This window comes from Scyliorhinus torazame, chromosome 5, assembly GCF_047496885.1.
Source record: "Scyliorhinus torazame isolate Kashiwa2021f chromosome 5, sScyTor2.1, whole genome shotgun sequence".
NCBI lineage: Eukaryota > Metazoa > Chordata > Chondrichthyes > Carcharhiniformes > Scyliorhinidae > Scyliorhinus > Scyliorhinus torazame.
This window is the reverse complement of record NC_092711.1, coordinates 103,586,946-103,611,751: the sequence shown is the minus strand read 5'-3', so window position 1 is coordinate 103,611,751 and position 24,806 is coordinate 103,586,946. Positions and strand designations below refer to the sequence as shown.

Genomic DNA, 24,806 nt, shown 5'->3' with positions numbered 1-24,806 from the left:
TTCCAGGGAACTTGATAACACCAACCCTTCTTCGTAACGGGTTCGCCGGACTGCTTTGATTTCGTCAGAGTCTCCACCGAAACCGAACAGCAGGGCGTGGCCACACTCGGGACAGCAGAGGGGGAAACCAAAGTGGTAACAAGAGTACTCACGTTTGGTGCGCAAGTCCCTCCTCAGCGTCCGAATGCGATCAGTCTGTTACGCCGTCAGGTTCCAGGAAGGCTCCTGTGAAATCCCACTTCTGACACCAGATGAGGATTCTTTTGCAGCCAGTCCGGATGAAATGATCAGTCGAACACCTCGTAACTTTAACATGTTTATTTCTCGGCCGGGGCTAAAACCACTGTGTCTCGAGAGTCACAATAGCAAGCCAAAGTCAATACATCTAACAGCAGGATTTATACATTTTTGGTTCATTTCTGAGGGCAGCTCCCTCGCATTCCTATCTGTGCTCTCAGCTCAATTATAATTCAGCCCCCTCAATTATAATTATCTTTAAGCCTAGTGCACCCATTCCCAAGGCCGTTATTGCAGTTTGTCTGGTTCAAAAACAAGTGATACATTTTTGCTACCAGAAGCCTGTCTTGACATTTCTTCACACAAAGCTTTACCTAACATTTTGTTTTTCCCATAAAGTTCCAATCCATCTTAAGCCAAACTCTCATTTATCGATCATCAGCCAAACTCTCATTTATCGATCATCAGCCAAACTCTCAGCAGCAGAGGCAGTTGATCGGATTTACACAATCTCAGTCACAAAGAAGCTCCACAAGCTCCTCACACTTCTTGTTGGGAGGCGAGGATGGAAGAGACAGGGGAGAGCGAGAGTACTTCAAAAGGAACTAACTTGTGTCAGAGATATTGGAAAGTTTCAACACACTGTGTATTTAACACCAATCTAATTTATTTGACTTTTAGCTAGAATATTAGCCCCTGTAAATGGGCTGGAGTTTGTTATCAGCAGAAATGAACATAGTTCAGTCCTGAATGTGGAATTAACAACAAAATCATTCACTGTGGTTACTTGTGGCCTCGTTGATGCTGCTGCAGGTTGGATGACTGAGTGAATCCCTTCCCACACTCTGAGCAGGCGAATGGCTTCTCCCCAGTGTGAACTCGCTCGTGTCTCAGCAAGTGGGATGACCGAGTGAAAGACTTCCCACACTTGGAGCAGGTGAATGGTCTCTCCCCAGTGTGAACTTGCTGGTGTCCGGACAGAGTGGACAACTGAATGAATCCCTTCCCACACTGAGAGCAGGTGAACGGCCTCTCCCCAGTGTGAATTCGCTGGTGAATCAGCAGGTGGGATGACCGAGTGAATCCCTTCCCACACTCGGAGCAGGTGAATGGTCTCTCCCCAGTGTGAACTCGCTGGTGGCTCTGCAGGTCATATGATCGAGTGAATCTCTTCCCACACTGAGCGCAGGCAAATGGCCTCTCCCCAGTGTGAATTCGCTGGTGATTCTGCAGGTTGGATGACTGAGTGAATCCCTTCCCACACTCTGAACAGGTGAACGGTCTCTCCCCAGTGTGAACTCGCTCGTGTTTCAGCAGGTTGGATGTATCACTGAATGCCTTCCCACACTTGGAGCAGGTGAATGGTCTCTCCCCAGTGTGAACTTGCTGGTGTCCGGACAGAGTGGACAACTGAGTGAATCCCTTCCCACACTGAGAGCAGGTGAACGGCCTCTCCCCAGTGTGAACTGGCTGGTGTCTCAGCAGGTTGGATGCATCACTGAATGCCTTCCCACACATGGAGCAGGTGAACAGTCTCTGCCCAGTGTGTATTTGCTGGTGTGTGGACAGGCTGGATGACTGAGTGAATCTCTTCCCACACTTGGAGCAGGTGAATGGTCTCTCCCCAGTGTGACTGCGTCGATGAATTTCCAGCTGGGATGGGTAAGTGAATCCTTTCCCACAGTCCGCACATTTCCACGGTTTCTTCTCCGTGTGACTGCATTTGTGGCATGTGAGGCCTGATGACGTGTCCGGTTTCTCCCCACTGTGAACGATGCTTTTTCCTTCCATATTCAGGATATGATAAATTGAGGCTCTGTCAGATCCTGATGTGATGCTTGGTTTGTGTTTCCGGACGTTGAAGCCTTTCCTTCGAACACCCGGTGAAACTGATTCAAAACAGAAAATAGAGTGAGAAAGAACCCACAAAAACACAAAGGCAGGTTGTGAAATTGAGCTGAATGAATCTGGCCATTTGTGGGGCCGGCACTGGGAACAAAAGTGACTATAAACACCCAACTGGCCCCTTTGGGAGGAGAGAGAAAGAGGTGAAGAGGGATTTTGTATATCTACACGACATATTAAAGAGAATAGATGGCAAAGCAAATTCGATCTTGAGCTTCATAAACAGTAATATTGATTCCGAAACAGGGAAGCCAGGCTTCCGGTGACACAGTGATTAGCACTGCTGCCTCACAGTGCCAGGGACCCGGGTTCAATTCCGGCCTTGGCAACTGTGTGTGTGGAGCTTGCACTTTCTCCCAGTGACTGCATGGGTTTCCACCCGGTGCTCAGGTTTCCTCCCACAGTCTGAAGAAGGGCAAGTTAGGTGGATTGGCCTTGATAAATTTCCCCTTAGTGTCCAGGAATGTGCAGGTTCGGTGGGGCTATGGGGTTACAAGGTCAGGGTAGGGGTGTGGGCCTAGGCAGGGTGCCCTTTCAGAGAATCGGTGCAGACTTGATGGGCCGAATGGCCTCCTGCTCTGTGGGAATTCTATGGTTCTACTTCTATTCTCTGAATCTTTATAAAGCTCTGGTCACCACTCGTCAGGAAGAATGTGAAAATTCTTGGAGAAGGTGCAGAGGAGATTTATCAGATGGTTCCAGCAAAGGAGGTTGAGGGCGACTTGATTCAGGGACAAAACCTTAGGCCAGATTTCCATCGGGTGGGCAAAGAAACTGTTTCTATTCACTGATCGTACAAGCAGTCGGGACACAGATGTAAAGTTTTGGGTAAAACCTGGATTGAACTATATAAGATGCTGAGGGGTCTTGACAGGGTGGATGTGGTGAGAATGTTTCCTCTTGTGGGAGAATCTAGAACAGGGGGGTTACTGTTGCAAAATAAAGGGCCACCCATTTCAGATGGGGATAAGGATATTTTTTCTCTTGAGGGTTGTAGGACAGGGTGTGGCACAGTGGTTAGCATTGTTGCCTCACAGCACCAGGGACCCAGTCTATGACTCATCTTTCATTCCCTCACCTACAGTATAAATATCTCCCACTTTCTCTGTCTTTTAGCTTTGACAAAGAGTCATCTGGAATCGAAATGTGAGCTCCTTTCTCTCCCCACTGATGCTGCCAGACCTGCTGAGATTTTCCTGCATTTTCTCTTCTGGTCCCGGGTTCAATTCCGACCCTGGGTGACTGTGTGGCGTTTACACGTTCTCCCTGTATCTGTGTGGGTTTCCTCCGGGTGATCCGATTTCCTCCCACAGTTCAAAGGTCTGCAGGTTTGCTGGATTGGCCATGCTTAAATGAGTCTCCAACAATGTGCACGTTGGGTGGGATTATGAGGGTGGGGTGGGTAGCTCTTTCGGAGGGTTGATGCGGACTCGATGGGCTGAATGGGGTCAATCTGCACTGTAGAGATTCTATGACTTTGGAACACATCTTTAAAAGGCAGTGGAAGCAGTGTCCTTGGATATTTTTAAGGCAGAGCTGGATAGATTCTTGATAAGCAAGGAGGTGAAAGGTTATCGGTGTTGGCCAGAATGTGGAATTGAGGTTAAAATTAGATCTGCCAATGGGGCAGCACGGTGGCGCAGTGGTTAGCACTGCTGCCTCATGGGTCCGATCACAGCCCCGAGTCACTGTCCAGGTAGAGTTTGCACATTCTCCCCATGTCTGCGTGGGTCTCACCCTCACAACCCAAAGATGTGCCGGGTAGGTAAATTAGCCACAATAAATTGCCTTTTAATTGGGAAGAAGAAAAGAATTGGGTACTTTAAATTTAAGGGAACAATATTAGAAAATAAAAGAAATAGGTATTCAAAATTCTTTTTTTTAAATTAGATCAGCCGCAAACTTATTGAATACTGGAGCAGACCTGAGGGGCCGACTCCCAGTTTGTGTAAGGAGCAGGCTCGAGGGGCCGACTCCCAGTTTGTGTGTAAGGTGCAGGCTCGAGGGGCCGACTCCTAGTTTGTGTGTAAGGAGCAGGCTCGAGGGGCCGACTCCCAGTTTGTGTGTAAGGAGCAGGCTCGAGGGGCCGACTCCCAGTTTGTGTGTAAGGTGCAGGCTCGAGGGGCCGACTCCTAGTTTGTGTGTAAGGAGCAGGCTCGAGGGGCCGACTCCCAGTTTGTGTGTAAGGAGCAGGCTCGAGGGGCCGACTCCCAGTTTGTGTGTAAGGAGCAGGCTCACCAAGACAGACGGTAACATTTGAATTGATTGAAAGTTTACTGATGACCATGAAACCATTGTCGCTTGTTGGTTCACTCATGTCCTTCAGTGAAGGAAATCTCTGTCTGGCCTACATGTGACTCCAGATCCACAGTCAGCTGACTCTTAAAATGCTCTCTGCGATGCACTCAGTTCAAGGGCAATTAGTGATGCTGGCCCAGCCAGCGACACCCACATCCCGTGAATGAACAGAAAAGAAAATCTGCCATCCTTACCTGGTCTGGCCGACACGATTCCAAACCACAGCAATGTGGTTGACTCTTTAAATGCCCTCCGAGATCCAGCAGAGGGCAGTAGGATCCAGCAGAAGGTAGTAGAGCGGACCTGCTGATTGGCCGTTGCTGGGGAAATTTGCATACGTCCGTGTGCTCACCCTAACTTGGAGGCGTACATGAACAAGAGACCCTAGCTGTTCAAGTGAAGACAAGCATCCAGCAGAGGGCAGGAGAGCGGAGCTGCTGATTGGCCGTTGCAGGGGGAATTTGCATACGTCCGTGTGCTCACCCTAACTTGGAGCCGTACCTGAACAAGAGACCCGAGCTGTTCCAGTGAAGACAAGCATCCAGCAGAGGGCAGTAGAGCGGAGCTGCTGATTGGCCGTTGCTGGGGAAATTTGCATACGTCCATGTGCGCACCCTAACTTGGAGGCGTACCTGAGCAAGAGACCCTAGCTGTTCAAGTGAAGACAAGCATCCAGCAGAGGGCAGTAGAACGGAGCTGCTGATTGGCCGTTGCAGGGGGAATTTGCATATGTCCGTGTGCTCACCCTAACCTGGAGGCGTACCTGAACAAGAGAGCCTAGCTGTTCAAGTGAAGACGGGCATCCAGCAGAGGGCAGTAGAGCGGAGCTGCTGATTGGCCGTTGCAGTGGAAATTTGCATACGTCCGTGCGCTCACCCTAACTTGGAGACGTACCTGAACAAGAGACCCTAGCTGTTCAAGTGAAGACAAGCATCCAGCAGAGGATAGTAGAGCGGAGCTGCTGATTGGCCGTTGCAGGGGAGATTTGCATACGTCCGTGTGCTCACCCTAACTTGGAGGCGTACCTGAACAAGAGACCGTAGCTGTTCAAGTGAAGACAAGCATCCAGCAGAGGGCAGTACAGCGGAGCTGCTGATTGACCGTTGCAGGGGAAATTAGCATACGTCTGTGTGCTCACCCTAACTTTGAGGTGGTTTGTGGAGGAGCTCTTGTCAAGTGACACTTAAACCTGAAACATTTCTTCAGTGTTTCCCTCCCTACCCCCTCCTCTAACCAAAAAAACGAACCGCTGTAAGGATCAAGAGGAAGGCTCGAGGGCATGTAGAAGTGGAAAGTTGAACCGTGATGTCACAGCCTGCAGGTAAGGAATTGGCTGGTGACTGGTAAGTAGTTTTTATTTATTTTCCCTCATGTGTTATCGTGCGGGGCGCAGAGGTTGCTGAGTGAGTGCTTGCTGAGAAGGGGAGTGAATAACAGGTAAGCTCTTTCTTTCCTTTTTTTATCTAGAGGGATGACAGGGAAGGTAGTGCAATGTTCCTCCTGCAGAATGTTTGAGGTGAGGGACGCCGTCAGTGTCCCTGCTGACTTCATCTGTGGGAAGTGCACCCATCTCCAGCTCCTCAGAAACCACGTTTGGGAACTGGAGCTGGAGTTGGATGAACTTCGGATCATTCGGGAGGCAGAGTTGGTCAAAGATAGAAGCTTCAGGGATGTAGTTACTCCGAAGAATAAAGATAGATGGGTGACGGTGAGAGGGGCTGGGAGGAAGCAGTCAGTACAGGGATCCCCTGTGGCCCGTTCCCCTTAGTAACAAGTATACCGCTTTGGATACTGTTGGGGGGGGGGGAAACTTACCAGGGTTAAGCCATGGGGTACAGGTCTCTGGCACAGAGTCTGTCCCTGTTGCTCAGAAGGGAAGGGGGGAGAGGAGTAGAGCATTAGTCATTGGAGACTCCATAGTTAGGGGGATAGATAGGAGATTCTGTGGGAACGAGAGAGACTCACGGTTGGTGTGTTGCCTCCCAGGTGCCAGGGTGCGTGATGTCTCGGATCGTGTTTTCGGGATCCTTAAGTGGGAGGGGGAGCAGCCCCAAGTCGTGGTCCACATAGGTACCAACAACATAGGTAGTAAAAGGGATGGGGATGTAAGGCAGGAATTCAGGGAGCTAGGGTGGAAACTTAGATCTAGGACAAACAGAGTTATTATCTCTGGGTTGGTACCCGTGCCATGTGATAGCGAGACGAGGAATAGGGAGAGAGAGGAGTTGAACACGTGGCTACAGGGATGGTTCAGGAGGGAGGGTTTCAGATTTCTGGATAATTAGGGCTCATTCTGGGGTCAGTGGGACCACTACAAACGCGATGGTCTGCACCTGGACCAGAGGGGTACCAATATTCTGGGGGGGAAATTTGCTAATGCTCTTCGGGAGGGTTTAAACTAGTTCAGCAGGAGCTTGGGAACCTGAATTATAGCTCCAGTATACAGGAGGTTGAGAGTAGTGAGGTCATGAGTAGGGTTTCAAAGTTGCAGGAGTGTACCGGCAAGCAGGAAGGTGGTTTAAAGTGTGTTTTTTGTTCAAAAGTGTGTTTTTTGTTCAAAAAGGGGAGCAGAGACAACCCCGGCAACTATAGACCGGTGAGCCTCACGTCTGTAGTGGGTAAAGTCTTGGAGGGGATTATAAGAGACAAGATTTATAATCATCTAGATAGGAATAATATGATCAGGGATAGTCAGCATGGCTTTGTGAAGGGTAGGTTATGCCTCACAAACCTTATCGAGTTCTTTGAGAAGGTGACTGAACAGGTAGACGAGGGTAGAGCAGTTGATGTGGTGTATATGGATTTCAGCAAAGCGTTTGATAAGGTTCCCCACGGTAGGCTATTGCAGAAAATACGGAGGCTGGGGATTGAGGGTGATTTAGAGATGTGGATCAGAAATTGGCTAGCTGAAAGAAGACTGAGGGTGGTGGTTGATGGGAAATGTTCAGAATGGAGTTCAGTCACAAGTGGAGTACCACAAGGATCTGTTCTGGGGCCGTTGCTGTTTGTCATTTTTATCAATGACCTAGAGGAAGGCGCAGAAGGGTGGGTGAGTAAATTTGCAGACGATACTAAAGTCGGTGGTGTTGTCGATAGTGTGGAAGGATGTAGCAGGTTACAGAGGGATATAGATAAGCTGCAGAGCTGGGCTGAGAGGTGGCAAATGGAGTTTAATGTAGAGAAGTGTGAGGTGATTCACTTTGGAAGGAATAACAGGAATGCGGAATATTTGGCTCATGATAAAGTTCTTGAAAGTGTGGATGAGCAGAGGGATCTAGGTGTCCATGTACATAGATCCCTGAAAGTTGCCACCCAGGTTGATAGGGTTGTGAAGAAGGCCTATGGAGTGTTGGCCTTTATTGGTAGAGGGATTGAGTTCCGGAGTCAGGAGGTCATGTTGCAGCTGTACAGAACTCTGGTACGGCCGCATTTGTAGTATTGCGTACAGTTCTGGTCACCGCATTATAGGAAGGACGTGGAGGCTTTGGAGCGGGTGCAGAGGAGATTTACCAGGATGTTGCCTGGTATGGAGGGAAAATCTTATGAGGAAAGGCTGATGGACTTGAGGTTGTTTTCGTTGGAGAGAAGAAGGTTAAGAGAAGACTTAATAGAGGCATACAAAATGATCAGGGGGTTGGATAGGGTGGACAGTGAGAGCCTTCTCCCGCGGATGGAAATGGCTGGCACGAGGGGACATAGCTTTAAACTGAGGGGTAATAGATATAGGACAGAGGTCAGAGGTAGGTTCTTTACGCAAATAGTGAGGCCGTGGAATGCCCTACCTGCTACAGTAGTGAACTCGCCAACATTGAGGGCATTTAAAAGTTTATTGGATAAACATATCGATGATAATGGCATAGTGTAGGTTAGATGGCTTTTGTTTCGGTGCAACATCGTGGGCTGAAGGGCCTGTACTGCGTTGTATTGTTCTATGTTCTATGTGTCTTCTTCAATGCCAGGAGCATCCGGAATAAGGTGGGTGAACTTGCGGCATGGGTTGGTACCTGGGATTTCGATGTTGTGGCCATTTCGGAGACATGGATAGAGCAGGGACAGGAATGGTTGTTGCAGGTGCCGGGATTTAAATATTTCAGTAAGCTCAGGGAAGGTGGTAAAAGAGGGCGAGGGGTGGCATTGTTAGTCAAGGACAGTATTACGGTGGCAGAAAGGACGTTTGATAAGGACTCATCTACTGAGGTAGTAGGGGCTGAGGTTAGAAACAGGAAAGGAGAGGTCACCCTGCTAGGGGTTTTCTATAGGCCCCCGAAAAGTTCCAGAGATGTAGAGGAGAGGATTGCAAAGATGATTCTGGATAGGAGCGAAAGCAACAGGGTAGTTGTTATGGGGGACTTTAACTTTCCAAATATTGACTGGAAACGCTATAGTTCGAGTAAATTAGATGGGTCCGTTTTTGTCCAATGTGTGCAGGAGGGTTTCCTGATACAGTATGTAGATAGGCCAACGAGAGGCGAGGCCATATTGGATTTGGTACTGGGTAATGAACCACGACAGGTGTTAGATTTGAAGGTAGGTGAGCACAATTCGATTACGTTTACTTTTGTGATGGAAAGGGATAGGTATATACCGCAGGGCAAGAGTTATATCTGGGGAAAGGCAATTATGATGCGATGAGGCAAGACTTAGGATACATCGGATGGAGGGAAAAACTGCAGGGGATGGGCACAATGGAAATGTGGAGCTTGTTGAAGGAACAGCTACTGCGTGTCCTTGATAAGTATGTACCAGTCAGGGAGGAAGTGGTCGAGTGAGAGAACCGTGGTTTACTAAAGCAGCCAAAACAATTGTCAAGAGGAAGAAGGAGGCTTGTGTAAAGATGAGACATGAAGGTTCAGTTAGGGCGCTCGAGAGTTACAGGTTAGCTAGGAAGGACCTAAAGAGAGAGCTAAGAAGAGCCAGGAGGGGACATGAGAAGTCTTTGGCAGGTAAGATCAAGGATAACCCTAAAGCTTTCTATAGATATGTCAGGAATAAAAGAATGACTAGGGTAAGTGTAGGGCCAGTCAAGGACAGTAGTGGGAAGTTGTGCTTGGAGTCCAAGGAGATAGGAGAGGTGCTAAATGAATATTTTTCGTCAGTATTCACACAGGAAAAAGACAATGTTGTCGAGGAGAATACTGAGATTCAGGCTACGAGACTAGAAGGGCTTGAGGTTCATAAGGAAGAGGTGTTAGCAATTCTGGAAAGTGTGAAAATAGATAAGTCACCTGGGCCGGATGGGATTTGTCCTAGAATTCTCTGGGAAGCTAGGGAGGAGATTGCTGAGCCTTTGGCCTTGATCTTTAAGTCATCTTTGTCTGCAGGAATAGTGCCAGAAGACTGGAGGATAGCAAATGTTGTCCCCTTGTTCAAGAAGGGGAGTAGAGATAACCCCGGTAACTATAGACCAGTGAGCCTTACTTCTGTTGTGGGAAAAATCTTGGAAAGGTTTCGAAGAGATAGGATGTATAATCATCTGGAAAGGAATAATTTGATTAGAGATAGTCAACATGGTTTTGTGAAGGGTAGGTCGTGCCTCACACACCTTGTAGAGTTCTTTGAGAAGGTGACCAAACAGGTGGATGAGGGTAAAGCAGTTGATGCGGTGCATATGGATTTCAGTAAAGCGTTTGATAAGGTTCCCCAAGGTAGGCTACTGCAGAAAATACGGAGGCATGGGATTCAGGGTGATTTAGCAGTTTGGATCAGAAATTGGCTAGCTGGAAGAAGACAAAGGGTGGTGGTTGATGGGAAATGTTCAGACTGGAGTCCAGTTACTAGTGGTGTACCACAAGGATCTGTTTTGGGGCCACTACTGTTTGTCATTTTTATAAATGACCTGGAGGAGGGTGTAGAAGGATGGGTGAGTAAATTTGCAGATGACACTAAAGTCGGTGGAGTTGTGGACAGTGCGGAAGGATGTTACAAGTTACAGAGGGACATAGATAAGCTGTAGCGCTGGGCTGAGAGATGGCAAATGCAGTTTAATGCAGAAAAGTGTGAGGTGATACATTTTGGAAGGAATAACAGGAAGACTGAGTACTGTGCTAATGGTAAGATTCTTGGCAGTGTGGATGAGCAGAGAGATCTCGGTGTCCATGTACATAGATCCCTGAAAGTTGCCACCCAGGTTGAGAGGGTTGTTAAGAAGGTGTACGGTGTGTTCGCTTTTATTGGTAGAGGGATTGAGTTTAGGAGCCATGAGGTCATGTTGCAGCTATACAACACTCTGGTGCGGCCGCATTTGGAGTATTGCGTGCAATTCTGGTTGCCGCATTATAGGAAGGATGTGGAAGCATTGGAAAGGGTGCAGAGGAGATTTACCAGAATGTTGCCGGTATGGAGGGAAGATCTTATGAGGAAAGGCTGAGGGACTTATGGCTGTTTTCGTTAGAGAGAAGGTTGAGAGGTGAATTAATTGAGGCATACAAGATGATCAGAGGATTGGATAGGGTGGACAGTGAGAGCCTTTTTCCTCGGATGGTGATGTCTAGCACGAGGGGGCATACCTTTAAATTGAGGGGAGATAGATATAAGACAGATGTCAGAGGTAGGTTCTTTACTCAGAGAGTAGTAAGGGCGTGGAATGCCCTGCCTGCTACAGTAGTGGACTCGCCAACACTAAGGACATTCAAATGGTCATTGGATAGACATATGGACAATAAGGGAATAGTGTAGATGGGCTTTAGAGTGGTTTCACAGGTCGGCGCAACATCGAGGGCCAAAGGGCCTGTATTGCGCTGTAATGTTCTATGAGATGGCTGAGCAAGCCACTCAGTTTAAGGGAAATTAGGGATGGGCAATAAATGTTGGCCCAGCCAGTGACTCCCACAAATGATTGAAATAAAATCCTGGAGACTCCAGTCAGTCAATCCGGGAGAGTTGCCATCCGGTCCAGGCACCTTGTCCTCTGTAAAGATGGCGACCGGTAACCCGGGCCTGTCACCGCTCAGCTCTCACTCTATTCGGTGCTGTTTAAGACTGGACCGTTAACATTTTCCTCGGGAGTTGAAGCCTCCACGGGGTATTTATGAAGCCTCCCGGCTCACTCCGCAGCTTCTATTGCTCCCGGCTACAATCCTGAAAGTTGCTTGATTATTTCTTTCCCGCTCCTCGCATCGTCAGCGACAACCTGAACTGCAGATGCGCCGGGCACAGCCCGAACGGTGACAGTGCCCAGTGAGTGATTGGCGGCGGTACCGGACCAATAGGAATTGTGAGGGTTGGCCTGGCGGACCAGATGGGAGCAGCTGGTCCTCCAACCGATGGTAGTGAGTGAGGGGCGGGGCTGGACTGTGAGTGAAGCATGCGCAGTGCGGGTGATGGGCAGACGGGTCCACAATGGGTAAAGGGGGGGATGGTGGGGCGGAGGATCCGGTGGGTGGACGGAGAGGCTCCGGAAACCACGGGAATAAACTGAGCGGACCCCCCCTCCCCGCGTTTACACCGACCAGGGCCGCAGCTCCCAGATCAATGAAGAGCCGCTTTGTATCAGGTTGGTCATTGGTTCCAGAGGTTGTTCCCTGGTCTCCAGCGTCGCTTCTTTATCAGTGAATCATTGAACGGTTACAATGCAGATTGAGGCCATTCAGCCCGTCCTGTTTGTGCTGGCTCTCTTTGCCAGAGCAAATCAGCTCCTCCCACTCCCCTGTCCTTTCACCAACAAGACCAGCAGCAAATATTCCCCATCCCCAGTTACCTGTGGAGAAGATGATGTTTGACCTTCTTGACCCGCTGCAGTCTGTGTGGTGAAGGTGCTCCCACAATGCTGGAGTTACAGGTTATTCACCTTATTGGTTAGGAATCGAACAGAGTGATCAGGGATCACCCAATTAGTAGGGTCCAAACTGAAGGACCGCCCAAAAGAGCACGAAAACCCCCCAAGTATAAGAAGAGTTTGCCACATGTTCGTCCTCTCTTGGACCTGGTACCCCGGTCCGGCCATCTCCAATTGCAACAACACCAGAAGCAAGTCCAAGTTTAACGCTCGCTACCAGACGGATGAGTCCCGCTGAGCAGCAGTTACTCCTTCGGACTCGATAGATCCAGAATCGACCAGTGGCTACTGTTTCTCTGACCTAAACCGGGTGTCCGAAGTCAAGTACAGGTTGTCATAGTCGATAGGTGTAGTTAACTAGTAGTGTTTATGTTGCATGACTAATTGTGTGTAAATAAAATAGCCTTGACCTTGAACTAACTAACTGGTGTTTGGCTCTTTGGTCGATAGCCGGTTGAACCTTGTGGTGGTATCATTTGATTCCTGGCGACGCGAAGCATTAGAATATAGATAACATAGAAAGAAGGGCAAACTCACTGATTGCCATCATTGGAACTGAGCCACAGAAAGGACAGAGTAAAAGAAGAAAAGGCAACAATTTGATTGGTCGATTGGCCTCCTTCTGCACTGAAGGAATTCTATGGTTCTGAGACTCCATTTGTCAACAGAATATTCATCAATAATTTGGTTTTCTGCAATTTTGATTTGTGGGCTCAGATTGAATCAAGGCATCAGAAACAGGAACAGGAGTCGGTTATTCAGTCCATGTTCTAAACATGCAGGATATTTTGAAGCAAAGAGATTTTCTGAAGCATCAACACCAGGATGTGTAAAGAAATGGGACAGGAGCCTGGGTCTTTGCTGCATCATCAACAGATCAAGAGTCAAGGATTGCTTCCTGAGATTGGAAGGTAACTCACGGAGTTCCCACATTCCAAATCAGAGACAGGGAACGACAGGCCCCACAATCACAGGGAAGATGCTTGAGGATCCTAACAGATTCAGTTTCTGATCACTGTGGTGGAGAAGGAGCCATTAGAGATTCTCAAATGGCTTCTGAAAAACAAGGTCACGTCTTAATAATAACAATAATCTGTATTGTCACAAGTAAGCTTACATTAACACTGCAATGAAGTTACTATGAAAAGCTCCCAGTTGCCACATTCCGGCGCCTGTTCGGGTACACAGAGCGATAATTCAGAATGTCCAAATTACCCAACAGCACGTCTTTCGGGACTTGTGGGAGGAAACCAACGCAGACACGGGGAGAACGTGTAGCCTCCAATAGACAGTGACCCAAGCCAGGAATCAAACCTGGGACCCTGACCCTGGACATTGAATTCTCCCGAACAGGCGTCGGGATGTGGCGACTAGGGGCTTTCACAGTAACTTCATTGCTGTGTTAATGTAAGCCTACTTGTGACAGAGGATTATTATTATAAATAAATCAAATCAAAACTGGCTCGTTGGTCCAGGGGTAAGATTCTCGCTTCAGGGGTTGTGCTCTATGAAAATGTGAGAGGTCCCGGGTTCAAATCCCAGATGAGCCCTTTGATGTTGTTTCTTATTGGGGGCAGCACGGTAGCATAGTGGTTAGCACAATTGCTTCACAGCTCAAGGGTCCCATGTTCGATTCCCGGCTTGGGTCACTGTCTGTGCGGAGTCTGCACGTTCTCCCCGTGTGTGCGTGGGTTTTCTCCGGGTGCTCCGGTTTCCTCCCACAGTCCAAAGATGTGCAGGTCTGGTGGACTGGCCATGCTAAATTGCCCTTCGTGTCCAAAATTGCCCTTAGTGTTGGGTGGGGTTACTGGGTTATAGGGACAGGGTGGAGGTGTGGGCTTGGGTAGGGTGCTCTTGCCAAGAGTCGATGCAGACTCGATGGACCGAATGGCCTCCTTCTGCACTGTAAATTCTATGATAACCTATGAAACCTGGGTGAGGGTCACATTCAGGAGAAGTTATTAAAATGGAACCACATACAGATAAACTATATCAGGATTTACTGATATTTCCATTTGAATCACTGCTCCTGGCACCTGACACCTCTTGATCCATCACATCAACATTTGGCGGAACTGACTGCGCTGAGGTCTGTCTTGGATTAAAAACTGGAGGATCACTTGTCATCACAGAATCCTAGACATTTACAGCACAGAGGCCATTCAGCCCATTGTGTCTGTGTTGGCTGAAAATTCCTTGTCCAGTCTAATCCCATTTTCCACCTCTTGGTCTGTAGCCTGCAGATCACACAAACTCCACATACGATGAGGGTTTCTGTCTCTACCTCCCTTTCAGACAGAGTTCCAGATCCCCACCACCCCGGGTGAAGAAAATCCTCAATTCCCCTCTAATCCTTCCAACAGATACTTAAATCTCTGGCCCCAGGTTACTGATCTGTTTGTTCATGAAATAGGTCCTTCTGCCATCTGATCCACTATATCTGGGACCCTCAATGTTGCACACCTCAATTAAATGTCCACTCAGCCTCCTCTGTTCCACAGAAAACAATCGATCCAATCGTTCCTCTTGTTAAAATTCCCTTATCCTGGAAACATCCAGAAAAACCTCTTCCGTACTCTCTCCAGGAAGAATGTGATTGTACTGGAATGTGGTGACCAGAACTGTGCTCAGTGCTCTAGCTGTGATCTAACTAATGTTTTTTAGTTCTAGAATACCCATTCTCTAACCTTCAATGTGATGGAAATTGACAGCTGCAACCTGTCAGCATTTGAAAGATATTTACAAATGATTCGAGAGTTTCTTACAGTTGGGATCTTTCTCTGTTCTGTCCATTCGAGGTGTTTGATAAAAGACTTTCTCCTGTGAATATCCAGCTGGAGTTTTGGGCCATGACGTGTTTCCTTGTTCATCTTGTTGCCTCTAATCATTGAATCTTGTGGTTTCAGACACCAGAGAATCAAACTCCCAGCAACAGATTGTCTTTTACTGACTTTCTTAACAGCTCTGCAATAATACAGGCATAGTCATTCCTTACATAGTTCTGGTCCTCAGTGAAATACTTAAATGATGAGCTTTAGATGTTCTTCATATATTCCACAGGAAACTAAGGCGCCCACCAGAGAGTAAGGGAGTGAATCTGAACCGTGTCCCCGGGAAAGGAGCACCCTTGGGACCAGCCATCTGCCTTTCCCTCGGGGAACAGAACCGATGGGGACCTCGCCGCAAACCACACATCAAGGAAGCCCCCAAAGCCGGCCTGCCTTTCAAATCGGCCCGTGGGGAGGTATATTAAGCTCGTCTCCACTCAATAACGCCAATCTCAGCCGGAAATCGGAGTGGGAAATCATTAACCAGTGGCTCTGTGCGGGAAATCATTAACCAGTGGCTCTGTGTGCGGCAAATCATTAACCAGTGGCTGTGTATGCGGCAAATCATTAACCAGTGGCTCTGTGTGCGGCAAATCATTAACCAGTGGCTCTGTGTGCGGCAAATCATTAACCAGTGGCTGTGTGTGCGGCAAATCATTAACCAGTGGCTCTGTGTGCGGCAAATCATTAACCAGTGGTTCTGTGTGCGGCAAATCATTAACCAGTGGCTCTGTGTGCGGCAAATCATTAACCAGTGGCTCTGTGTGCGGCAAATCATTAACCTGTGGCTGTGTGTGCGGCAAATCATTAACCAGTGGTTCTGTGTGCGGCAAATCATTAATCAGTGGCTCTGTGTGCAGCAAATCATTAACCAGTGGCTCTGTGTGCGGCAAATCATTAACCAGTGGCTCTGTGTGCGGCAAATCATTAACCAGTGGCTCTATGTGCAGCTATTCATTAACCAGTGGCTCTGTGTGCGGCAAATCATTAACCAGTGGATCGGTGTGCGGCAAATCATTAACCAGTGGCTGTGTGTGCGGCAAATCATTAACCAGTGGCTCTGTGTGTGGGAAATCATTAACCAGTGGCTGCGTGTGCGGCAAATCATTAACCAGTGGCTCTGTGTGCGGCAAATCAATAACCAGTGGCTCTGTGTGCGACAAATCATTAACCAGTGGCTCTGTGTGTGGGAAATCATTAACCAGTGGCTCTGTGTGCGGCAAATCATTAACCAGTGGCTCTGTGTGCGGCAAATCATTAACCAGTGAAGAGTTAATTTTCAGAGAACCACTTTCACTTGGAATTATTTTTCCATGGAAGTGGCTGATCAGCCATGATATTGTAGAGAAGAGCATGCTCAATGGGCTGAATGGCCTGCTCCTTTCCTATGTACCAGTCCTGGGAGTGTTTGTTGGGGACAGTGTAGAGGGGGCTTTACTCTGTATCTAACCCCGTGCTGTACCTGTCCTGGGAGTGTTTGATGGCGACAGTGCAGAGGGAGCTTTACTCTGTATCTAACCCTGTGCTGTACCTGTACTGGGAGTGTTTGATGGGGACAGTTTAGAGGGAGCTTTACTCTGTATCTAACCCCGTGCTGTACCTGTCCTGGGAGTGTTTGATGGGGAGAGTGTAGAGGGAGGTTTACTCTGTATCTAACCCAGTGTTGTACCTGTCCTGGGAGTGTTTGATGGAGACAGTGTAGAGGGAGCTTTACTCTGTATCTAACCCCGTGCTGTACCTGTCCTGGGAGTGTTTGATGGGGACAGCGTAGAAGGATGGAGCTTTACTCCCTGTCTAACACGTTGCTCTGTGTAGATCAATGTTGGTCACACTCCAGCTTTTCACACTTTGAACCAGTGTTTTCTCTTTCTGCACCTGTGTTATCCATGTCAAATGTTTAAATATTCAGGAGGAACAATGTTTATGTTGCAACCCGATCGAGCCCCTCGTCCAGAACCTGAGCCACAGGCTACAGCTGGTGTGTAACCTGTAACCAGATCCCAGCAGCATTAAAACAAGCTGACAACCGACAGTAGCTCCTTGTATAGCGAAAGCTGCTCCCGGACTGTCAGCAGAAACAGGACCGAAGAAGACCCTCAAGCTCTTCGCCATAAATATGAAGCTAATGAGGTAATCACAATTTGCAGTCAAATATATTCAACCCCTCCCATCTCTCTCTGTACCCCGAAGCCCGACCTTGCATAGAAATTTGGGAAGGACACAAAGGCGTTTGTGGGAGCGAGGTGAAGCAACAAGAGGGGATGATGATGTGGGGGGGGGGGGGGGGTTGTGGAGGGTAGTGGAGAGGATCTGAGAGGGAAGGTGGACAAGGCTGTGTCATGGGGGCGGCTGCGGGGGGAGGGGGGGGCGGATTCCGGAGGGGTCCATTCCAGAGGAGGGGGGTCCTAGAGGCCTCGGGGAACATGGAACATTACAGCACAGTACAGGCCCTTCGGCCCTCGATGTTGGTGCTGGTGGTGTTCGGGACACCGGGGATCCTGTGTGTGAGAGGGCTCCTGTGAGCGTTTGGGAAAGGTGTTCCTGTGTCCGCAGGCGTGTGTCTGGGGGAGGTGGGGCATCCTGTATCTGGGTGTGGGGGGGTCCTGTGTGTGGAGGCAGGGAGGGGGAGAAAGAGATGTCCTGTGGGCGTGTGTCTGGGGGGAGTTTTCCTGTGTGTGGGGAGGGGGGGGGGGGGGTCTTGTGTGTGGATGTGTGTCTGGGGGAGGTGTCCTGTGTGAGGGGGAGGTGTCCTGTGTGTGGGTGTGTGTCTGCGGGCAATGTCCTGTGTGTGGGCGTGTGCCTGGAGGAGGTGGTCTGTGTGTGGGTGCATGTCTTGGGGAGGTGTCCTGTGTGTGTGGGGGGGGTCCTGTGTGTGGGTGCGTGTCTGGGGAGGTGTCCTGTGTGTGGGAGAGGTGTCCTGTGTGTGGGTGTGTGTCTGGGGAGGTGTCCTGTGTGTGGGTGCGTGTCTGGGGAGGTGTCCTGTGTGTGGGGGAGGTGTCCAGTGTGTGGGTGGGTGTCTCGGGGAGGTGTCCTGTGTGTGGGTGTGTGTCTGGGGGCAATGGCCTGTGTGGGGTGTGTGTCTGGGGAGGTGTCCTGTGTGTGGGGGAGGTGTCCTGTGTGTGGGAGAGGTGTCCTGTGTGTGGGGAGGTGTCCTGTGTGTGGGTGTGTGTCTAGGGGAGGTGTCCTGTGTGTGGGGGACGTGTCCTGTGTGGGGGGTGTGTCTGGGGAGGTGTCCTGTGTGTGGGGGAGGTGTCCTGTGTGTGGGTGTGTGTCTGGGGGCAATGTCCTGTGTGGGGTTTGTGTCTGGGGGAGGTGTCCTGTGTGTGGGGGAGGTGTCCTGTGTGTGGGTGTGTGTCTGGGGGAGGAGGTGTCTGGGGAGGTGTCTTGTGTTTGTGGGTGTGTGTGGGGGACGTGTCCTGTGTGGGGTGTGTGTCTGGGGAGGTGTCCTGTGTGTGGGGGACGTGTCCTGTGTGGGGTGTGTGTCTGGGGAGGTGTCCTGTGTGTGGGTGTGTGTCTGGGGACAATGTCCTGTGTGGGGTTTGTGTCTGGGGGAGGTGTCCTGTGTGTGGGGGAGATGTCCTGTGCGTGGGTGTGTGTCTGGGGGGTCCAGCTCCCCTCACTGACCCCCTGTTTTGTTTGCTTTACAGGCCGTGGGGCAGGACGTTGTTGCTGGCAGTGAGGCCTCCTCTCCTCCCCCTGCTCCTCCTCCTGGGTACGGGGCTCGGCTGTCCCTCAGACTGCCTCTGCTGGAGCCCCAACCGGACGGTGAGCTGCTCGTCCCGGGGGCTGGAGTCGCTGCCGGCTGGCACGCGGGCGCTGGACCTAAGTGACAACCGGCTGGAGTGGCTGGACTGGGGCCCGGGACGGGGCCTGAGCCGCCGGCTGGAGGAGCTGGAATTGGGCCACAACCGGCTGCGGGAGCTGGAGGCCGGCGCCCTGGGCGCCCTGGAGCGGCTGCAGCGCCTGGGCCTCGGCCACAACCTACAGCGCTACCTGCAGCCCGGAACCCTCCTCGGCCTGGCCGCCCTGCGCAGCCTGGAGCTGGCTGGCAACCCGCTGCTGCTGCTCGGCGACCACACCTTCCGCGGCTTGGCCGCCCTGCGCACCCTCAGCCTGGGCTCCCCCTAGCTGGCCTGGGCCGGCCCGCGAGCCTGGGCCGGCCTCAGCGGCCTCAACCAACTCACCGTCCGCGGTGCCGCGCTGACCTGGCCACCCGGTGCTGCCCTCTCCCCCCTCCTCAACCTGACCGCCCTCCGCCTGCTGGCCTTCCCCAAGGCCGCCGCCCTGCCCGGCCGCCCCTTCCAGGACCTCTCCCGCCTCCGCCTGCTGGAAATCGACTCCTGGGCCTCACTGGCCCAACTAGGCCCCGATTGCCTCCAGGGCCTCAATTTGGTTTGGCTCTCAATCACCCGCTGCAACCTCAGCACTGTCCCCTATGCCAGCCTGAGGACTCAGGCCTACCTGCGCTTCCTCAACCTCTCCTATAATCCCATCAGTGCCATCCGCGGAGCGCTGCTGCAGCACGTAACCCGCCTGGAGGAGCTGCGATTGGTGGGCGGCCGTCTGCGCATCATCCATGACGCTGCCTTCCGCGGCCTCGTCTACTTCCGGCTGCTGGACATCACGGCCAATCAGTTGGCCAGCTTGCCGGCTGCTGCCTTCCGCTCGCTGGCCTCCCTCCAGAGCCTGGGCCTCGGCCTCAACCCGCTGGCCTGCGACTGCCGCCTGCTCTGGATCGTCCGCCGGCGCCACCGCCTCCGCTTCCTGGGCCCCCAGCCGCCCACCTGCGCCTCCCCGCCGTCCCTCTGCGGCCGCCGCCTGCCCGAGGCCGCCGGCTCCCTCCCTGCCAGCACCTTCAGTTGCCGCCGGCCCCGCATCCGCGACAAGAGGCCGCAGCCCCGAGAGGGCCAGACAGTCACCCTCCGCTGCTCGGCCGACGGCCAGCTGCCGCCCCTCATCCTGTGGCTCAACCCACGGCGCCAGCGGCTGGGCCACCCCGAGGCGGGGATGAGCCTCCCCGGGGCGGGGATGAGCCTCCCCGGGGGCCTGGGCCTAGTATCTGAAAATCTGGGCCTGAACCCCGAGGACCGCGGCCTCCTCCCTGGACGTCCGGACCCCAGCCTGCCCCCCGCGCCCCCGCTCCTCTCCGGACCCGCCGTGGGCCGCAGCCGCCTCTTGCCAGACGGCAGCCTGCAGATCACCTCGGTCCGCCGCATGGACTCCGGCACCTATCGCTGTGTGGCCCGCAACGCCGGCGGCAACGACACGGCCTCGGCCTCGCTACAGGTGCGGCCGCTCTCGCTACAGGAGCTGGGACTGGCTGGGTGCTCCGACTCCCGGGCCAAGGCCGGCCTACGGCCCGGATATCCCTTCGACACCCACACGCTGCTGGTGGCCACCACCATGGGCTTCGCCTCATTCTTCACCGTGGTGTCGCTCTGCTTCACTTTACTCTTCATCTGGAGCCGGGCCAGCGGGCCCATCAAACACAACAACATCCATGTTGACTTCGTGCCGCACGCGGGCGGGGGCGGCAGAGGTGGCGACGGGGACGACGCCAAATTCAACATGAAGGTGGTCTGAGGGCTGACGTCACTGTCCGAGACGTCACTGCGACCCCATCTATGCCTCAATTGCTAAAGGACAAGTGTCCCATATGCCTTTTTCACCATCCTATTAACCTGTCCTTCCACCTTCAGGGATCTCAGAACAAACACACCACGGTCCCTTTGTTCCTCAGACGCCCCAGTGTCATGCCGTTCATTGAATGCTTCGTTGTCAAATTACGCCTGCCAAAGTGTGTCACCTCACATTTTTCAGGGTTAAATTCCATCTGCCACGTTTCTGCCCATTTGACCATCCTGTCTATATCTTCCTGTAACCAAAGACACTCAAACTCACTGTTAACCACCAGGCCAAGCTGTGTGACATCCATAAAGGTAATGATTCTACCCCACACATCGTCATCTATGGCGTTTATATAAATGACAAACAACAGGGGACCCAGCGCAGATCCCTGTGGTACGCCACTGGACACTGGCTTCCAGACACTAAAGCAGCCATCTGTCATCTTCCTCTGTCTCCTACAGCCAAGCCAATTTTGAATCCACCTTATCATGTTACTCTGTATCACATGTGTATTTGTCTTCTTTATAAAGTCTCCCATGTGGGATCTTGGCAAAGGCTTTGCTGAAATCTATGTAAACTACATCACTACCACCATCGACATACCTGGTGTCAATCAATCAATCAAAATTTGTTAGGCATGACCTCCCGCTGACAAAGCCATGCTGACTATTCCTGATCAAACCTTGCCTCTTCAAGTGGAGATAGATTCTCTCCTTCTGAATTTTCTCCGATAGGTTCCCTACCACTGATGCGAGACTCACTGGTACTTAGTTCCCTGGCTTATCTCTACAACCTTTCTTAAATAGTGGGATCATATTAGCTGATCTGCAGTCCTCTAGCACCGACCTCGTCGCTAAAGAGCAATTAAAAATTTGGGTCGGGGCCCCTGCAATCTCACCTCCCACAGCATCCTGGGACACAATTCATCCAGACCTGGAGATTTGTCCACTTTTAAGCTTGCCAACACTTCCAATGTCTTGTCACTCCCTCTGTCAATTCGCTCAAGAACCTCACAGTTTCTCTCCCCGAGTTCCAAGTCTATCTCCTCATTCTCTTGGCTGGAGACGGATGTGAAATATTTATTCAACACCCAACCAATGTCCTCTAAAGTTTCTCTCCATTTAGATAATAAAATTGCCTTTTTATTCCTCTGACCAAAATTGATAACCTCACACTTATGCATGTTAAATTCCATCTTATCAAATGTATTCTGGAAGTCCAAACACATCTACAGTACCCCCATTATCCGCCTGGCTTGTTACATCTTCCAAGAACTCCAACAAATGAGTCAAACACGATTTACCCTTTACAAAACCACACTACAAAGTCTTACAACATCAGGTGAAAGTCCAACAGGTTTGTTTCGATGTCACTAGCTTTCGGAGCGCTGCTCCTTCCTCAGGTGAATGAAGAGGTATGTTCCAGAAACATATATATAGACAAATTCAAAGATGCCAGACAATGCTTGGAATGCGAGCATTAGCAGGTGATTAAATCTTTACAGATCCAGAGATGGGGTAACCCCAGGTTAAAGAGGTGTGAATTGTGTCAAGCCAGGACAGTTGGTAGGATTTCGCAGGTCAGATGGCGGGGGATGAATGTAATGCGACATGAATCCCAGGTCCCGGTTGAGGCCGCACTAATGTGTGCGGAACTTGGCTATAAGCTTCTGCTCGGCGATTCTGCGTTGTCGCGCGTCCTGAAGGCCGCCTTGGAGAACGCTTACCCGGAGATCAGAGGCTGAATGCCCTTGACTGCTGCCCCGACTGGAAGGGAACATTCCTGCCTGGTGATTGTCGCGCGATGTCCGTTCATTGCCACACTGACTCTGATGGATTGCGGTTTGGCTTTCCAAAAGTCCAATTACTACTTCCTCAATAATGGATTCCAACAGTCTCCCAACTACAGGCTTTAACTAACTAGTTTCCTACTTTTTGAACAGGAGGGATTACATTAGACTTTTCTACTAATGCAGTGACATTGTCACTGGATCAGTGTCTCCCCCCCCCCCCCCCCGGTCTCTACGAGGTTGTTTGCGGAGAGGAGCCAGAAGCAGCGGATAGTGAGAGTGGAGAATGTCCATCGGGGCTGGTTTAGCACACTGGGCTAAATCACTGGCTTTCAAAGCAGACTAGCAGCACGGTTCAATTCCCGTACCAGCCTCCCCGAACAGGCGCCGGAATGTGGCGACTAGGGGCTTTTCACAGTAACTTCATTTGAAGCCTACTTGTGACAATAAGCGATTTTCATTCATTGTTTCATTCAGCTCTCGGGCAGCACTGAGGATTTGTAAACCCCGCCTCCCGACACTGACCTCTCACCTGATACCTCACAATGCCAGGGCAATGATTGACGGCAGCTCCTGACCAATAGGGTGAAGGGGTGGATTCAAAAGGCCGGTGGGAATCGGCTGGTCCTCCAGCCAATCGGAGTGAACAAGGAGGCGGGACTGGGCCGAGTGAAGCATGCGCAGTGCGATTAATGGCGGCGTTCTTTCTCGGATGTATGATCCGTAAAGGAGGGAATGGCAGGACCGAGGGAGAGCTCAATTCGGCGCGTCGTTGGACACACTTCTTAAACATGTTATATTAACCGAAAATCCTGAAAAATAACCTACCGGTATCGGGGGGGACCTGAGCGGGGCCTGCAGCTTTCTCACAGACGAGACTAAATGGCGGCCATCTCTCTCGCGCGTACTGGAGGGGCTGCGCATGCGCATTCGTCAACGTTCTTGGGGCACGAGCAGCAATGCGCGCGCGCGCATCCACCATCTGTCTTGGGGGCAGCAGCGGAGCGCATGCTCAGTCGCCATCATTGCAATATTTTTGAAATGTTTCACCATGACAGACTCACTCTGAGTTACAAATTCTTATTTATGAGGCAGAACAATGATACATGTCCAGGGCAGTGACAATAATTCGTATTTATTGTGCCTTGACAAAATCAAGCATTTTAACACATCGCAGAGAAACGTTATAAAATAACAATTGACACTGAGCAACATGGGGAGATATTAGGAGAATCTTAATGGAGGAAAGTGAGTGAGAGAGTCGGAGAGTTTGAAGGAGGAAATTCCAGAGCTTGTGGCCCAGTCAAATGATAAAAGGCCAGTAATGGTGGACCGAATAAATCAGGTATGCTGTAGTGGCCAGAATTAAATTAGTGCAGAGATCTTGAAGGGGCGTGTGAGGAGATTACAGAGATCAGGATGATCACAACTATAGGAATCGAAGAATGGGAAATTTCAACTTTTGGTACTTCTTAAAAGGAAAGTGAGCACAGGGGATGGGTAAACAAGACTTGTTTGTATTGTATTTGTTTTATTGTCACATGTACTGAAGTACAGTGAAAAGTATTCTTTTCGTACAGTCATAAGTTCGGATATGGAGATGCTGGCATTGAACTGGGGTGAGCACAGTAAGAAGTCTTACAACACCAGGTTAAAGGAGGAAGGAGCAGTGCTCTGAAAGCTAGTGATTTGAAACAAACCTGTGTAAGGACTTTAACCTGGTGTAAGACCTCTTACTGCAGTCATAAGTTCATAAGATACAGGAGCAGAATTAGGCCATTTGGCCCATCAAATCTGCTCCACCATTCTATCATAGCTGATATTTTCCTCATCTGCTCCCTACAATGCTAAAGACCAAGAGCGGGATTGCAAAATCAGCCAGAGCATCTCCTCGCTAGAACACATGACCTAGGAGCAGGAGTAGTAAATGTAGCCTCCCGCACCTAAACATCTTCAATGTGATCATGGCTGATTCCATCCTGGCCTCAACTCCACTTTCTCCATAAAGCATTCTCCATAAACCTTCAACCCATCACCAATTAAAAATCTGTCTAACTCCTCCTTGAATTTACTCACTGTCACTACATCCATCACACTCTGGGGTAGCGAATTCCACAGATTCACAATCCTTTGGGAGAAGTAGTTTCTCTTCAAATCTGTTTTTAACTTGCTACCTCTTATTCTAAGATCATGACCTCTCGGTTGAAATTCCCCACGAGAGGAAGCATCAGCTCCATGTATACTTTATAATCTTTATTGTCACAAGTAGGCTTACATTAACACTGCAATGACGTTACTGTGGAAATTCCCTAGTCGCCACATTCCGGCGCCTGTTTGGGAATACAGA

At 50.5% G+C, this 24,806-nt stretch overlaps 1 protein-coding gene across 2 annotated transcripts; it reads right to left on the bottom strand.

The window, feature by feature from the left end:
* Positions 1 to 303: 303 nt before the first annotated feature.
* LOC140419297 (uncharacterized) lies at positions 304 to 23,354 on the bottom strand. 2 transcript variants are annotated; one of them, XM_072503130.1, is made up of 3 exons: positions 23,288 to 23,354; positions 14,980 to 15,178; positions 304 to 2,126 (listed from the first exon to the last, which is right to left on the bottom strand). In XM_072503130.1, the coding sequence occupies exons 2-3, from the start codon at positions 15,005 to 15,007 to the stop codon at positions 1,021 to 1,023; spliced, it is 1,134 nt and encodes a 377-aa protein (XP_072359231.1). In that variant the 5' UTR covers positions 15,008 to 15,178; positions 23,288 to 23,354; the 3' UTR covers positions 304 to 1,020. The 2 variants fall into 2 exon arrangements, with proteins under 2 accessions (XP_072359231.1, XP_072359230.1); XM_072503129.1 differs by lacking the exons at positions 14,980 to 15,178; positions 23,288 to 23,354 and adding an exon at positions 4,635 to 5,059.
* Between the last annotated feature and the right edge of the window lie 1,452 nt (positions 23,355 to 24,806).